The sequence below is a fragment of the Nymphalis io genome, chromosome Z (genome assembly GCF_905147045.1).
Source record: "Nymphalis io chromosome Z, ilAglIoxx1.1, whole genome shotgun sequence".
Classification (NCBI taxonomy): domain Eukaryota; kingdom Metazoa; phylum Arthropoda; class Insecta; order Lepidoptera; family Nymphalidae; genus Nymphalis; species Nymphalis io.
Genome location: NC_065918.1, coordinates 16,868,944 through 16,885,712, shown reverse-complemented (window position 1 = coordinate 16,885,712; position 16,769 = coordinate 16,868,944). Strand labels below are relative to the sequence as shown.

Below are 16,769 nucleotides of genomic sequence, written 5' to 3'. Positions count from 1 at the left end.
TAATAATACGCAATAACTTGTTTAACTCCAACGTCGTGCTCATGTACATATTTTTACAAAGTGCTCGTAAAGATTATATTGAGTTAAGACATTTCACCTGAAGTGCCCTCTTTTTTCTGGTAAACATTTTTGGTTGACTCTCCGTACACTGCTTAAAATAGTATTAAACCCGAAAAGAACGTTCGAAGGTCGGACATTTTGCTATCTAGATAAGTGTCTCAAAACTACTTCACATGTCGTTATTTATGACAAACTGATACTAACTATTGGTCGTTAAGTGAATAGATTATACAAACTAGATGAGTCTAAGTCATTAAGACTTGTTTAACGACCATGAGTTACCAGTAAATTTTAGAAAAAATTTCATTCGTCATAATCAAGTCTAATCATCGGAAACCAAATTATAAATACATAAAAAAACTTTGACTCATCTCATAAACCATAACATTAACATCTTGAGATTCAAAAGACTAATTTTTCTATTTAACAAAACGAACAAGCATTGTTTGATGTAAGATGCGTTATCTGTAACGAGTAACGATCGATGAATAGCAACAAATCTTACCATTCCTGTGCGACTCGATACGATTACAGCGAACTGTCGGGGGTAGCAGATGCCTCATATTTAATATCGTTAGATTTCTGTTAGAAAGAAACTTCTTTACATCGTTATTTATTTATAATATTAAACAACGCTGCACATTCTGTTAAAATTCAATCTTATTAATGAGGTTATTCCATCGAGAATGGCTGTCTAACGCCACAGTCACCTCCAGACCGTGTATCATAAAGACAGGCCCTCGCGCAGTGGGGTACGAGTCGAGACCCAAGAATGCGTTTTTTATTACTAACATTTATGATACACCGCAATTATCAGTTTAATATGTTTTATATTAATGACAAGGAACATAATTTTTAATGACTCTAGGTGGCGGCTTCGTCTGTTAGCTTCATCGATCACGTTGCCTTCTTTTATCTTGTTAAAACGTCCACGATACTCAGTGCTCGGTTACAAATTGTCTAATTTAGTTACTTCAATTTATGTTGATAATACTACAAACAATTGACGATTTGAAGGCCTACTTAAATAATCATTTTGTTTTAAAATAAATTGAGTCGAGTGCACATAAAAAATGAAGAGCCTGAAATAATACACCTCAACAACTAATCTCTAACCCGTGTAATATTTGGAACAACAACATAACTATGGCTTATTATAAAAAAGTGTGAACAGCTACTTCATTTGCAAAATCATTATTTTAATGTTATTATTTAAACTCCGATCTACAGGTTTGACAAACTATATCGCTTAGCATAATATATTACAAGCGCGGTTGCGGAGGGAGACGCGGACGCAAGCAGCGGGCGCCCGGTACCTGCGCGTCTGCGCGGCGGACACAATGCTAGAAATCAAAACGTCATTGTGCCAACACAAAGCAGTCAAGTGGTTCGAAGGGCTTTTGTTATAGATATAAGAGCTAAGGATCCGGGAGTTTCCTAGCGCGGACACGATGTCGCCAACGCATCGTATCTACCGAATACACAAAATGCGCCTTATTCTTTACTATTTTACAAATTAATAAAACTTTCATAAATAAATAAAAAATCCGACATACCGTAATAAGATTTTCTATTGATTACTGTGTTTCAAAGAATCGCGCAGAAATTATAACATATTTTCATTGTGCTGATATAAAAATATTATTTTTTTTTTTATTTATAGAATAGGAAGGCGGACGAGCATATGGGCCACCTGATGGTAAGTGGTCACCAATGCTCTTAGACATTGGCATTGTAAGAAATGTCAACCATCGCTTACATATCCAATGCGCCACCAACCTTGGGAACTAAGATTTTATGTCCCTTGTGCCTGTAATTACACTGGCTCACTCACCCTTCAAACCGGAACACAACAATATCAAGTATTACTGTTTTGCGGTAGAATATCTGATGAGTGGGTGGTACCTACCCAGACGAGCTTGCACAAAGCCCTACCACCAGTGAATTATACCTTATTTCATATATTTGCACCTGCACCTCGCATCAGCCAGTTATTTACGCTGTGATTGTTTGTTATCTAATACTAATTCTAATTCTATACTTTACTGATTAATCTTAATAAACGAATTAATTTAATTATTATTAACTAACAGAGGTGTAGTGACATTCACTTTAGACTAGTTTCCTGATCTGGATTAGGCTAAGCGAGCATTAAGAACTTCCGGGAAAATATGAGGATTTAATGAATATTCTTAAAATAAGCATATTGTATTGGCTCTATGATATCCCAGGCATAAATCAAAAAATATTGTAGCTTAAAAAAACTTGCCTAAATTTTTTTAAAAGTTTAATTATACTTAATTAGGGAAACATTCTCATGAGAAAGAAGTCAATTGTCTATAATTGTTGTATCTTTATAGCGTAAAGTTTAACAAGATTATATTCTATCGAAGCTTCAGTTCTGGAATGCGAAGCGAACTAAGGCTTTACCGCAAACTTAAATATTTTCATAACTCTTGACGCGATTCTAAAACCAACAGTACATGCATTGCGGAGTGTATTGTTGTTACTCTCAGAATAAGTAAGAGAACCGGCAATGGTGACTGAAAACATTCAGCAGACTCTCGGTCGTACAATGAGAGCACCGCGCCGCCGCTCCGTATTCGACTTTCGTAAAGAGTTCAACGCGTGTACTTCTCAATAAATAAACCTAAAAATATAAATCCTCTACTATTACTATCTACAATATGACATTAACTTAAACAAATAAAATGTTATGCATACCTAAGTTATCTTATAGTAACTTGAAGGTTTACTTCATAATTTGATGTATGATAATAGTTATCTCACACATTTGTAGAGATAGAGTTGAATACAGAATCTGTTGTTGTACATACGAAAAATATTTGCATTCAATTACGCCCTACAATAATTAAATTTATCATGATCGTTTTAATCTTTACAAAATCAAATTCGATAAATGTATATTCGGTACAGTGCTGTAGTAAAAAATATCTCAAGTCATCCGCGTACAGCGTCCGCGGCATATTAATTGCTCGGCCGACGTTAGATCGGATCACAGCCTCCACAAAAACCTCTGAGGCCTGAGGTCCAGTTTCACAGAGTTCAATTATTATTCGTATCAGTCCTAGCACGGGCTACAATGCGTACTTATTAAACTTTTGTTACGTGGCTTTTTTTCTGTCAGCGAAGCGGCTCCGACGCATACCTGCGTTTACCTGTGTACCTTACTTTACTTGTGTGCGTGTTTCTACGCTTATCTGTGCTTGTAGGAGGGCAAAACGATTTACCATAGAACTCTAAATAATTAGAAAAGCTGTTTCTACGCATCATAAGGAAAGCTTTCGTATAAAATTAAACATGCCGTTGAAATACTTTACTTTAAACTGACGTTAAGATGTCATTAAATAACTATAAACCAAATGAAATAAACTTCAACCTTGTACACTTTCTTAATTTATAATCATATATTTTTAATTAGTTAACCAAAAAATAAAATACTATATTGAGTCATAAATATTTATTGGCTGCCCAAACTTAAATAATAAAATTAATTACATTCAATAACAGGAAGACTTGTGCTAAATTCATGAGATATTTAATTAAATATCAATTTACACTAAGTTGATAATTTTTTATTTTATTTTAATGAGAATAAATGTAAAAATAAATATTTTTCCCGCCAAAAAAAATAATCGGTCGCTCTATTTATGTATATCTCTATGGCGGCGCCCGCGCACGGTGAGGTTCGAAAACCGGGCGGGCCAGTCCACGATGGAAGGTTGCGGCGGTCGGTAGTGGGCCGTGTTTGTCGCGAGTGATGTCGCAGCATGTTGGCTGCTCGTGCCTTGTTGTGGTGCCTGTGCGCGGTCGGCGCGCTGGCCCCGCTGTCGGGGGTGAGCGCAGCGCGCGCTCGCCGCCTGCACCATGTTGTGCCCGCTCGGCACAAGCATTCCGAGTTCGTCAAAGGAAAGAGTAAGTGCCCGGCGCGACTCATATGCTGATGGGAACTATACTAACGACCTCATCGATTCGTCCTTGCGAAGTCCTAGTATCGGACACACAGTTGGTTTGCGTTCTTGTTTACGTGTGATGCGATTTTTAAATATAATGTTTTCTTAAAAATGTAAATTGTCCGATTCAGTGCCATAATATAATATCATAAAACTTTAAATTTAGGTTAAATAACAACTCGTTGCGCGCTAATCGCTGGAATAAAATAAACAGAGCTTATCTCGAACTAACAAACGTAGGTTTGTATAGCTTGTAAGGCGGAATGAGGTTCAGCGACAGGCGCTAGTGCCGGCTAAGCGAGGCTCCACAATTACGTACTATTATACCTTCGACAGGGATATTGTTTTCAAAGACAATCACTCTCAACGTCCAGTCCGGTTCTTTGAAAAGGTTCGAAATGAAAGCAAGGTGCGCGTGGGTGCATTATTCGCAAGCACTCGAGCTATAAAGGATGGTGATCTTTAAAATACAGTTCATGAATAAGGAAAAAATAATAACATCGTGTTGTCGATATTGCAACTTGTTACACCTACGGTATTCTCGGCATTACTGTGAGTTAATTTATAGAAAAAAAAATACTTTAAAATAAGGAAATCCTTCATACAATTCATTCTTTATAGTTTCGTCATCATTCCTTCATACTTCGAAACATATTAAAGTGTTATTTTATTTTAAATAGTTGATTGAGATACATGGTGATATCTTCAACTGCCTAAGCATAATTTAGCAAACAATTAGCGCGCCCAGCAAACCTAACAGCTTAGACCTCGCTTCGAACGAGCTGCTTGCTAACGATCATAACATAACGCAGTGTGCTAACTCGAAGCATTGCTATGTATATACATAGAGAGTATTTCTACTCGTAATTGTAGAGAAACTAAAATGTTATTTATGTATGTACCTACTCCTTAACTAGTATGGCTATCAATTTTCTTGTCAAAATAACTAAATAAAATGTTTTGTCTTACATGAAAATACGAAATGCATCTGTATCAATGTATACAGCTGTTATTGTGTGGGTTTATATGTATAATATTTATGTATGTGTGAACATTGGCGCCTACGCAGAATTCGTTCTCCGCTAAAAATTAAGTAGATCTTAAAGCTTAAATTTAAAACTTGAAATTTACTATCTTTTCATGAATCAAAGTAACAAATAGGTAAAAAATATTTTGTCGTCTATACGATTATTAATTATTACCATTACAAAAACGATTTTCTGTTGTTTTCTCCATATTTGTATACTACAAACTTATTTATATATACTAAAAAGTTCTATCCACTAGCATACCTTTCAACATGAGCTTATAAACTTAGTTGGAGTAAATATTAATATCAGTCAGGACGCTTTCCAAACGAACATTGCGAAAACTATAACATCTTTTTATGGAAGATTTATAATAATCAAAAAACATATATTTTATAAGTTAGCATACTACATAATAGATGTCTAATGGACGGGTAGAAAGCTCTCCTCATAGTGTTGTTTATTTTAAATTTACATCTATATCATTATTTTAAGCGGATATATGTTGGAGCAAAACTTTTCTTATTTAATTTTCCCAATGAATAAATCTTATGTAAATAAAAAATAATAAATAAATTTAATTAGTTACTTCCTTTTGTTTCTGTTTTTGGTTTTTGTTCTTTATTTAAATATTTTTATTTTCTGTTTTTTATTCTATTTTTTATTTGTATATTTTGTAATTGTGTTTGTGAATGGTGTGTTCTCCTGTAATCGGTTGTGCATAGTTAGTTTTAAGTTAATGTAAAAAGTAATTTGAATGTGTCCTATGTACAACTGCTGGAGATCCAAATAAATAAATAAGTCATATTATTCAATACAAGATTATATAGATGATAAAAAGCGCGAAGTAAATATTCGTTTATTTTTATTCAGGATATTTAAATTTAATTGTATATAATTAACATACCTGAGTGATTTAATTTGTGAAAAGGAGTAACTATTGAATTTCTTGCCGGTTCTTCTGGGTAGAATCTACATTCTAAAACCGGTTAAATTTAGTAATATCTTGTATAATGTAGATTTAAAAGTGCTTGTATGAACCTACTTGAACACATACCATATGATATATAATTTTGATTTCACCCTTACAAAAAGGGAGATGGGTACCTAATACGACATACAGGTAGTTAATATGACATGGTCAATCTCGACACTATTATTTATACGCATATAATCATAAATGCACACACGCACGCACACACGCAAACACACACATCCACACGCGTACAAAATATTAACTGTTTTTTTTTCCTTATTCTACTACACCTTTAAAACTATTCCCTATTAAGAAATCTAAGAATACGTGTAGACTACATGGTAAATTACGCGTAATATATGTTCGAATCTAGTGTGCAATTAATTGTCGAGGAATTGCTGACTCTGATATTGCAATTTATATTAGTTTTGAAGTCAGAGGTTGCTTATGTAAAAACCCTAGATTTAGACAAAACTGTATAAATTGTATACATGTTTTTGGGTGTAAATAAAAATATGTATATTATTTATTATTTAACTAAGAAATCATTATGCTGAACTGTAATTTATTGCCACTCTCGGTCAAAACTTTCTTCAACTTCAGTATTTTTCTCGCTAATTTTACGATTCAAAGTTCAAAATACGTCTGGGTACATTGTTACAGAATTTCGTTTCATATATTAAGGCTTTCAAAGCACCAATTTTTTTACTAGCCCTAATTTTAAATAATAAATTAAAATAAAATCAATATCGAAGCATAATTTTAGATCAATTGTATTAATAGGCTTGTAAATATTTTTGTGTTTGTTATTTTCAGAGTCACAAACAATAACAATTTGTTACAATTTTTGTTGACAAGTCAAAGTAATTACCGATATTGTATAATACATTGTAAACGGATGGATACCGATACTAATTAACGGATTCGTAGACCTGCATGGAGCAACTTTTTAAAACACCAACGCGCGATCTCGTTAGTAAAAATTAAATTATGAATAGTAGTTTGTTCTTAATTATATCTTTTGCTTGAAAACACAAATTGATCGTTTAGTGAGAGTAATATCCACATCGTAAACTTGTTTTAGTTGTGGATGATTAAAAAGATATCAGAAACACGTTTTGCTACAATGCTATTAGAGACGGTTTGTAAGTCGAAAAATAATCAACAGCTTGTTCATTTCTGCTCTACTACTTTTATATTATATAATATCATTACTTGTCATTCTGTGGGCACATTTTTATTACGATATTTGCGGCCAAAGTCTAAGTTCTGAATAAATTCAATCTTTAGGAATCATCATAGTGAGAGAATAAATTAAAATTTTGATTTACTGGTCGATTTTTCTGGAAGAAATTTCTTACGTATGACTTTTATAGGCGTCCCTAGCAGTGGTATGTAGAATAGTTTTGTATAAAATAAATATTTATTTTCTTGATATTGCTAATACTCAACTGAAGTTATTGATAGATGAAATTATTTTAATTGTGTTGCTGTCAGAAATATTTAACCTTTAATAGGCAAACGGAAGGTGAGGTCTAAATTAACACAAATGCTATTTATTATTAACATTTCCGTGTTTCGTCATAAAATATAACTAAAAAAAACATATATTTTATTCAATTAAAAGTGTTCCCTTACTTAATAAGGCAACTAAACTACTTCCTTGTTGGAGAAAGAAACATACTCTTATGCACCATTCGCGAAGTTTAAACATGAAATAAAATAAAAGTAACTTTATTATAAAAACCTACTGACCCTTAACTTTTACAAAGGATCAGATAATATTCCTGCTTTATAATATCCGCTTATAAGCTTGTGAATTGCTGAGTATATAATTTATACTTTTCGTCAAAAACTAACATAAATAAGGCTTAAGGTGGAACAAACTAATTATTTAATCAAAAATTTCTTGATTAAAAATTATTTAGTACATAATTTACAATACGCATTTAATTTCAAAGTCAATCAAGTCTAATGAGATGCAAGATTCTATAAGTCACGGAGTTTTTTGACCCGAATAGTTCTATGTTAAGTATTGAATGTCGAAATAATGTATCCAATATTTTGAATAACCGGAAAACATTTTCAACTCTGCTCCGGGCCAGTAATGATCGTGCTATGAAATTCTTTAATTAAATATTTTTGATAAATATTTAGTTAACTTATAGATTTCTTTATTTTAGTTAGTTTTCGAAAAGCTTTCAAAGAATACCATTGTGATACATGATATGATAATAAACATATCAAACGATTTTTTCGTTGGCTTTGAATTGAAAAGGATATTTTAAACTACGTAAAAAATTAGATTATACGTTTAATAATATGTGTCACGGAATATTTTTTGGGTACAATTTAAATATATTTTATTTTATAATCTATTTTTTTCCTATTTAATACTCGTCTAGAAGAAAATGTTTAAGGCGTTAAAAGAGCATCAAATGTTATTTAAATGTCAAATTAAATTAAATCCTAGTTATGATAACATGTTTTCATAATTAAGATTTTATTTGGCAAATAATTTTCTACTAAGCGACATGTGACAGACACGGTACGAATTAAGGTAAAACAATGATTATTTAAATAAATATTTTTCATATAATTATTAAAACTCGTTCGGGCATTAAATAATTATGTTTCGAAATATGCAGATGGTGTCATCAATGAATCGTATTGAGTCGCTCGGCTTATTATCATATCTAGTTATACTGATGCGTTTTTTTGATTCTTCATTCACATATTCGACAAGAATATTTTATCGAAATCTGTCAGAATATTATAATTAAGTATAAAAAAAACTTGTATTTTATTAATATTCTAATTAATATTTTTGAGTCAAAATAGATTAATTTGCTCCATTAAGTAATTAATACATATATTATAAATGCATAAGTCATCACGTTCCCATACGTATGAATGGTATCGTTATATATCCTGGGACATTTTTCACACACGGCCATCTGATCCCAAATTAAGCTTATACAAAGCTTGTGCTATGGAAACCAGACAACTGATATACTACATATACTACTTTTTTTTTGTAAATACATACTTATATAGATAATTACACCCAGACTCAGGACAAACAGACATGTTCATGCACACAAATGTCTGTCCTGGGTGGGAATCGACCCACAACCTTCGGCGTGAAAGGCAAGTGTTCTACCAACCACGCCAACCGGCTCGTCATTTTGTCTCTCGTCTCGTCGTTATGTTTCAAACATAGAAAAATTATCCTCATCAAATATGCTTTCATTTTCGAATGTTTATTAGAAATCATTCTTATGAAAGAAACAGATATAAAGAAAGTTTTGAATCTGTATTTTTTCGCAAAAAAATTTAAAAAGTTGGCTCATTATAAATGGTTCGCATCTCTTTTCCCGAGTAGGAATGTTAACACGCCCTACGAGCTAGCGAGCACAATAAGGAACTGTAGTGAAAGGCTGCGTTGCCCGAATGAAATGTTAGTGGATCAAAACTGGTTCCAATGCTTCAGAATGTAAGTAACTGGATAAAAACATTGGCCTGAGACAAACCAGTCTCCGAGCTTTACACGCTGAGCATCCACCGTGTGTAGAGACGGTCGCTGCGCGGCGAAGGGAGAGGCACACACACTGCATACTGAGGAAATTGCAACAATATTTCCTGCCCTATTACTGCCTGCCTTCATGATTACAGGAAATAGTTTTATTCGTAAATATTTTGAATTAACGTCATTTTTGACATTGAGCGTCGACAAACGTTTTTAGTTGTATGTACGGTGTATGGTGAATTTTTATTTTTACGCAGTCCCGTACAAACTAACCGTTTTCGCTTTTATCTGCTTTGCATCGGTGATTGAACGGAGGCAGTGAGCGCGTCGCAACTTCCACATCAATACTATCACTTGTGTCATCGGCTGTGCAACTGGGTCGACCGGACACCAGATTTCTACTACCCACACGATAAGCGACCCAATCCAACAGTCATAAATTTCGAGCATGTTCCGCACTATCCAGCAACGTTTGAAGTTGGTTATATTATGACGTGGGCGTGAACACCGTGACCGGCCAAATAATGAAGGCATTAAATATACTTAACAAAAGAGTAACTTATTTTTAATATAATAATCAAATGGCACAACTAAAAAAAATAGCATTAAAGGATGGATAAGGGACCATGATCAAGAAAATTAAAATATATTTTTTATAAGTAGATTTATTTTTAAGATTAAAAAACAAAAACCAGGATTCGATAAAGCACGAATTTTTCTATACATGATATCCGAGTAGTAGAATAAGGATCTTCATAAAACTTTTGTATCGCTATTCATATAACTCTATAGTTTACACGGCGCGTGGCAATAAGAACTTTCATTTTATAACAAATTTTAATGACTTATTCTACTAAACCTTCCATAAAAACCAATCCGCACCTTGGTTGAAAACAGTATGTAAATCCTATCGGTTGTTTATGAGTTTATCGCGTTCAGATACAGACGCGGCGGGGGGAATTTGTTTTACAATAAGTCGTAATAACATATACGCTTTCGGAATTTGTGAATACGACCATCCATTTCATTTTGTTCTCATTTCATTTCATTTTGTTTTTTTTGCTTTCCATATTATGCAAGTTATTTTTGGCATGTTTTAATATTTCATTGGTTAAAATACGATAACGTACTATCATATATAAGCACGGACATGGAGTAGGGTATGAAAATGATATCCTCTTCCTCCAAGTGTAAGTAAAAATCATGATACCTTGACAGAATAGGGTAGATAAAGAAATGAACGTAACAAGAAATAACTCAGTTGAATGATTTTTAATTCCTATAACAACAAAGGACTCGAATACTTGAAATCAGGCAATAAGACTAACGAAATTACCTGAATTTCGAGTCAACAACGTATCGAATGACGTCTCGGTAGACTCGACGCACTCAACGTAACAATGCGGTTAAAACAATTTTTTGTGATTCGACGCAGACGCAGCTAAACTTTATTAATACAAACAATAGTTTGGGATTTAAAAATCTTTAAGTAGAAACTTCTAAATATCGTTTTACGAAATATCAAGTGCGTCTGAAATAATTTTAATTATTAAACGGATACTGTACTTCGCCGAAGACTGAAATATTATATTTTGACGATTTCGCCATTGAGATTTGTCACTTGATCTTTTATTCTCAATATCGCATTAAAAGTTAAATTTAATTCATTTACAAAACATAAGTAATAAATATTTGTTTCCAAAAAACTTGTATATTTTTAACTGTTACAAACAAAACATTTAAAACTAAAAAAGCAAGCTAGCATAGCTATTTGCATTATAAAAATAAACTGTCTAACGGAAAATGTTTAATAGGACACCAATTCGTATACATATACGCATTTGTTTTACATCTTAATTCCGTGTAACATAACAAAGCGGCATTGTAGGCTATTTTCATACTTTAATCACAAATAGCGGTGTTACGTGTAGCGTAGTAGAGAAAACTGGCTTCGGTGCCGTCAGCCCGCCCACATGGTACCGCCTCCTCACTCCACGCGCCTCTTCTCTCCACTCGCTTTCCGCTACCCGCTCGTCGCTCTACGCTTATCGCTGGCCGCCCACCGTTCTCCGCTAGGTGCTGTAGACAACACACGTTTTCATACCTTATTTGGACATAGTTACATTCACTTGACATGTAATAAATTGAGTCAAATAACATACGATATAATATAATGGCATATAATTATAAATAATATTTATATATTATATTACTTATTATTATTACTTTTATATATATATTATATTACTCTCGGAAATTTCTTAAGTAGTGATATTTTTAAGTTCTCTTAAAATTATTTGCTTTTTGGGATTGTTGTATTAAAATGTATTTCTCTTCTTTTACAGTATGCATTGGCACCAATGGTCGGATGTCGGTGCCTTCAAATCGCGACACCCATTATAGAAACCTGCGCGATCGCTTCACCAACTGCACATACGTCGATGGCAATCTAGAACTAACATGGCTTCAGAATGAAACCATGGACTTGTCATTCCTGCAACACATCAGAGAAGTGACTGGCTACGTACTCATTTCGTATGTCAGAGTAGCACAAATCATTCTTCCGCAATTGCAGATCATTCGCGGTCGAACACTATTTAAATTGAAAGTCCGAGAAGAAGAATTCGCTATGCTGGTCACAATGTCTTCCGCCCTTACACTAGAACTTCCCGCGTTACGAGATGTCTTGCGAGGTAGTGTAGGCATTTACAATAACTATAACCTGTGCCATGTCAAAACTATAAATTGGGATGAAATAATAACGGGCATAAATGCAACCTATGTATTCGTATATAGCTTTAGTGTACCCGAGAGAGATTGTCCACCGTGTCATCCGAGCTGCGAAGCTGGTTGTTGGGGCGATGGGGCTCATAATTGCCAAAAATTTTCAAAAACTAATTGCAGCCCGCAGTGCGCTCAAGGGCGTTGTTTCGGACCTAATCCTAGAGATTGTTGCAATACCTTCTGCGCTGGAGGTTGTACGGGTCCATTGCCAAGTCAATGCCTTGCATGTCGTAATTTTTATGACGAAGGAACGTGTTCTCAAGAATGCCCGCCAATGCAGAAATATAACCCTACTACCTATTCCTGGGAGCCAAACCCTGACGGGAAATATGCTTATGGCGCAACTTGTGTAAGAAACTGCCCTGAACATCTATTAAAAGACAACGGAGCCTGTGTGCGTAGCTGCCCTCCTAATAAAACTGCAGTTAACGGAGAGTGTATTCCTTGCAATGTGACTTGCCCGAAGACTTGCCGCGCGGAAAAACCTATTCACTCCGGAAACATCGACAGTTTCAAAGATTGCACTATTATTGACGGTTCTATTGAAATACTAGAGATGACTTTCACTGGTTTTCAGCAGATAAATCCGGATTATTCGTTTGGAGATCGCTACCCAAAAATGGAACCAAATGCTCTCGAGGTTTTTAATACAGTCCGCGAAGTGACCGGCTATTTGAATGTTCAAGCTCACCATCCGAATTTCACCAATCTCTCTTACTTTAGAAACTTAGAAGTGATTGGAGGACGACAAGTAGTCGAAAACTTGTTTGCCTCTCTTTATATTGTAAAAACATCTTTAAAATCGCTTGGACTAAAATCTTTAAAAAGAGTAAATTCTGGTGCAATAGCAATTATGGAAAATCGACAGCTCTGTTTTGCCGAAAAAATTGCATGGCATAAGTTAGTAAAATCAAAAGACCATAAGCAAATAATTCAGAAGAATAGCGACACAAGGAACTGTGGTGAGTGTATTATGCGTTGCGTTTTTGTGAGGATCCTCATTTACGTTTTCTTTTTTATTGTATTTAAGTACTGCATTTGCGACGTTTAAAAAATTACTGTAACTAATATAAGCTCTTGCCAAATGCACGCGAAATATATTTTTTCACCAATATGATGTTAACAATACTAACAGCTGGTTTAAATTTTGCAAAGCGATTTTTCTGTTTATTTTATTTATTTTTTACCATCCTTTTTGTTTATCATATCATTCACGTTATTTTTGTTTCATTTATTCCATTAACAGAAAAAGCAAATTTGGTGTGTGACACTGAATGTTCATCAGATGGATGCTGGGGACCTGGACCAGACCAGTGCCTGTACTGCGAAAACTATAAATTCGGAGAAACATGTATACAGAACTGCACAGTGCTTCCAGGGTCTGTATTTTTTATAAGTGTCTTATAAATATTGTAAGAGTATGGGATGTATTGTATGTCTTGTTTGCTTTATTGAGCCTTCCATATTTTAGTTTTTTTTTTGTAATAGTTTATAATATATTGTCCAGTTAATTAAAGTCCTATGTACGTTGCTGTGTTTGTCAGTTAAGCTTCAAATGTGTCATATCTTCCTCTAAGGCTAATAGCCGAAATCATCCTTGAAACAATGAAAATCCATAATGCAGACATCCAACACTCGATTATCGCGACAAGTAATTATTAGAAACGAACAAAAATAAGTGCTCCTAAGTCATTTCGTCAGACATTTTTGTCACTAATTTTAAGTAGCGCAGACCTCGAAGAAAGACTAAGAGCCCAAATATTTAAAATGTTTTTAAAATCGCGTCTATCTGACACGAATTATTTCCATTAATAATTTTTTACACTTTGCTTTATTGTTTAAACTTTATCATTAACGTCGGTATTAAAAAAAAGTATACTATACGTCTTCTGTCTTCGAAATCTTAGAGGGATGGAGCGGTTTTTGTTTTATATTTTTAATTATTCTATATACTAATGTACTTGTATATGTTTTCAATTATCATAATAACAACTACTTTAGGGTTAAAAATAACATCTTGACCAGCGATAAATAAAAATTGAGATTAGCCTTCTTATTCTGTTTAGCAATTTTATTGTTCTTAATAGTTCTTTTTAATGTAATAAATTGCAAAATTAGAGCTCCCCTTCAGAGAAAATGCCACCTTACATCTTCTTATTTTTGTTTTTGCCATATTCAGGAATTATATTACTTATACACTTATAACATTGAATAACAGGTCATAATATAAAACATATTATTTCAGATTATACAAGGCGGGTACGAAAACTTGTAAGCAGTGCCATGCGGAGTGCTTGGATGGATGTACGGGACCGACCAGAGCTAATTGTACTAAATGCAAGCACGTGCGTGATGGGCCATACTGTGTCGCAGTATGTCCAGCTTCTAGATACGCAACCGAAAATGGAACATGTCAACCCTGTCACCAGAATTGTTTTAATGGATGCACGGGATCTAATAACACTGTAGGTGAGGGAGGATGCAACTCTTGTAAGAAAGCCATAATCAGTGTAGAAGCAACTGTCGAAAGCTGTCTAAAAGAAAACGAACCTTGTCCTGATGGATATTATAATGAGTGGGTAGGTAATGTAAAGCCCCTTGAAGGAAAAGTTAAAGTGGTGTGCAGGAAATGTCACCCACTGTGTTACAAATGCACCGGTTTTGGAATACATCAACAAGTGTGTCAAGTTTGTAATGGATTCAAACGAGGTGATCAATGTGAAGACGAATGTCCCTCGGACCACTTTACCGATGAAGTCAATCGGCTTTGCACTCCTTGTCATCATGAATGTAGAGGTTGTACTGGACCGACGTCGATGGATTGTATCAAATGCCAAAATTTAAAAATATTTCTCGGTGACTCAAATTCTAATGAATTTAATTGTACTGATAGTTGCCCTGTCGACATACCACACAAGATTTATTTTGATGAGCTCCTTCAAAATCCTATAGATGAGCCCTATTGTTCAGCATTAGCTAATGGCCTTCCTAATATGGCTACAGCAAAGATATCTACAGTAATTGTGGTGATTCTTGTATTAGCGCTCATATTACTAGTAATTCTAGCTATAATTGGTTATACATGTAGGCAAAAGGCAAAGGCTAAAAAAGAAGCCGTTAAAATGACTATGGTCCTTACTGGTTGTGAAGACAATGAACCATTAAGACCAACTAATGTCAAGCCGAATCTCGCTAAATTAAGGATCGTTAAAGAAGCTGAACTGCGTAGAGGAGGGATGCTAGGTTTCGGTGCATTTGGTAAAGTATATAAAGGAGTTTGGGTTCCTGAAGGAGAAAATGTTAAAATACCAGTCGCTATTAAAGTGTTGAAAGAAGGTACAGGAGCAAACTCTAGTAAGGAATTTTTGGAGGAGGCATATATAATGGCTAGTGTCGAGCACCCCAATTTACTTCAATTGCTGGCTGTTTGCATGACCAATCAGATGATGCTAATTACGCAATTAATGCCTCTTGGTTGTTTACTGGACTATGTAAGGACGTATAAGGAGAAAATAGGATCAAAAGCATTTTTAAATTGGTGTACTCAAATAGCTCGTGGTATGGCTTATTTAGAGGAAAAAAGGTTAGTTCACAGGGACTTAGCGGCTAGAAATGTCTTAGTACAAACGCCTAATTGTGTGAAAATTACTGATTTCGGATTGGCAAAATTACTGGACATTAATGAAGACGAGTACAAAGCAGCTGGAGGAAAAATGCCTATAAAATGGCTGGCATTAGAATGCGTCCAGCACAGAATATTTACACACAAAAGTGATGTGTGGGCTTTTGGTGTAACTATTTGGGAAATTTTAAGCTACGGAGCAAGACCTTATGCCAATATATCGGCTAGAAATGTCCCAGAATTGATAGAAAATGGACTGAAATTACCACAACCCAGCATTTGCACATTGGACATTTACTGTATCATGGTTTCTTGTTGGATGCTCGATGCAGACAGCCGACCAACATTTAAGCAGCTTGCAGATACATTTGCTGAAATGGCACGCGATCCTGGACGCTACCTAGTTATTCCTGGAGATAAATTTATGCGACTCCCATCTTATTCAACACAGGTAAATATTACAATTACTTAATAATATTTTATTTTATATAATCAATATTCTAGTAAACGTCATTGACTTTAACAGGTCTAATTAAAAAATAAGCCAAACTAAATTATAAAAATTCAAAAATTACTATTTGGGCAATTCCACGCCTTACATTACACTCCCATAAAACTTGAAACCCTCTGCAAATGTATTAATGTAACGTATTTTAAATATATTCTTTTATATTAATTCTTAAAATACAAGTACCCATTTTAAAGTGCATACGAGGAGTACATGCACCTTAAAACTATATAATTAAATTACTTAAGTTATAGAATGTTAAGTAGCACATATTGTCGTTTTCGATTT

General features: G+C 34.2%; 1 protein-coding gene across 3 annotated transcripts in view; it reads left to right on the top strand.

Moving 5' to 3' along the window:
- The window catches only part of LOC126780465 (epidermal growth factor receptor), a 107,484-nt gene that overhangs the window by 87,955 nt on the left and 2,760 nt on the right, over nucleotides 1-16,769 (top strand). The window contains exons 1-4 of one of the 3 annotated variants that reach the window (XM_050504966.1): nucleotides 3,808-3,996; nucleotides 11,913-13,313; nucleotides 13,637-13,730; nucleotides 14,597-16,424. In XM_050504966.1, coding sequence (XP_050360923.1) covers nucleotides 3,852-3,996; nucleotides 11,913-13,313; nucleotides 13,637-13,730; nucleotides 14,597-16,424 — 3,468 coding nt within the window. In that variant the 5' untranslated portion in view covers nucleotides 3,808-3,851. Of the gene's footprint in view, nucleotides 1-3,807; nucleotides 3,997-11,912; nucleotides 13,314-13,597; nucleotides 13,731-14,596; nucleotides 16,425-16,769 lie in introns of those variants that run through there. The other 2 variants (XM_050504965.1, XM_050504967.1) reach the window with 2 other exon arrangements.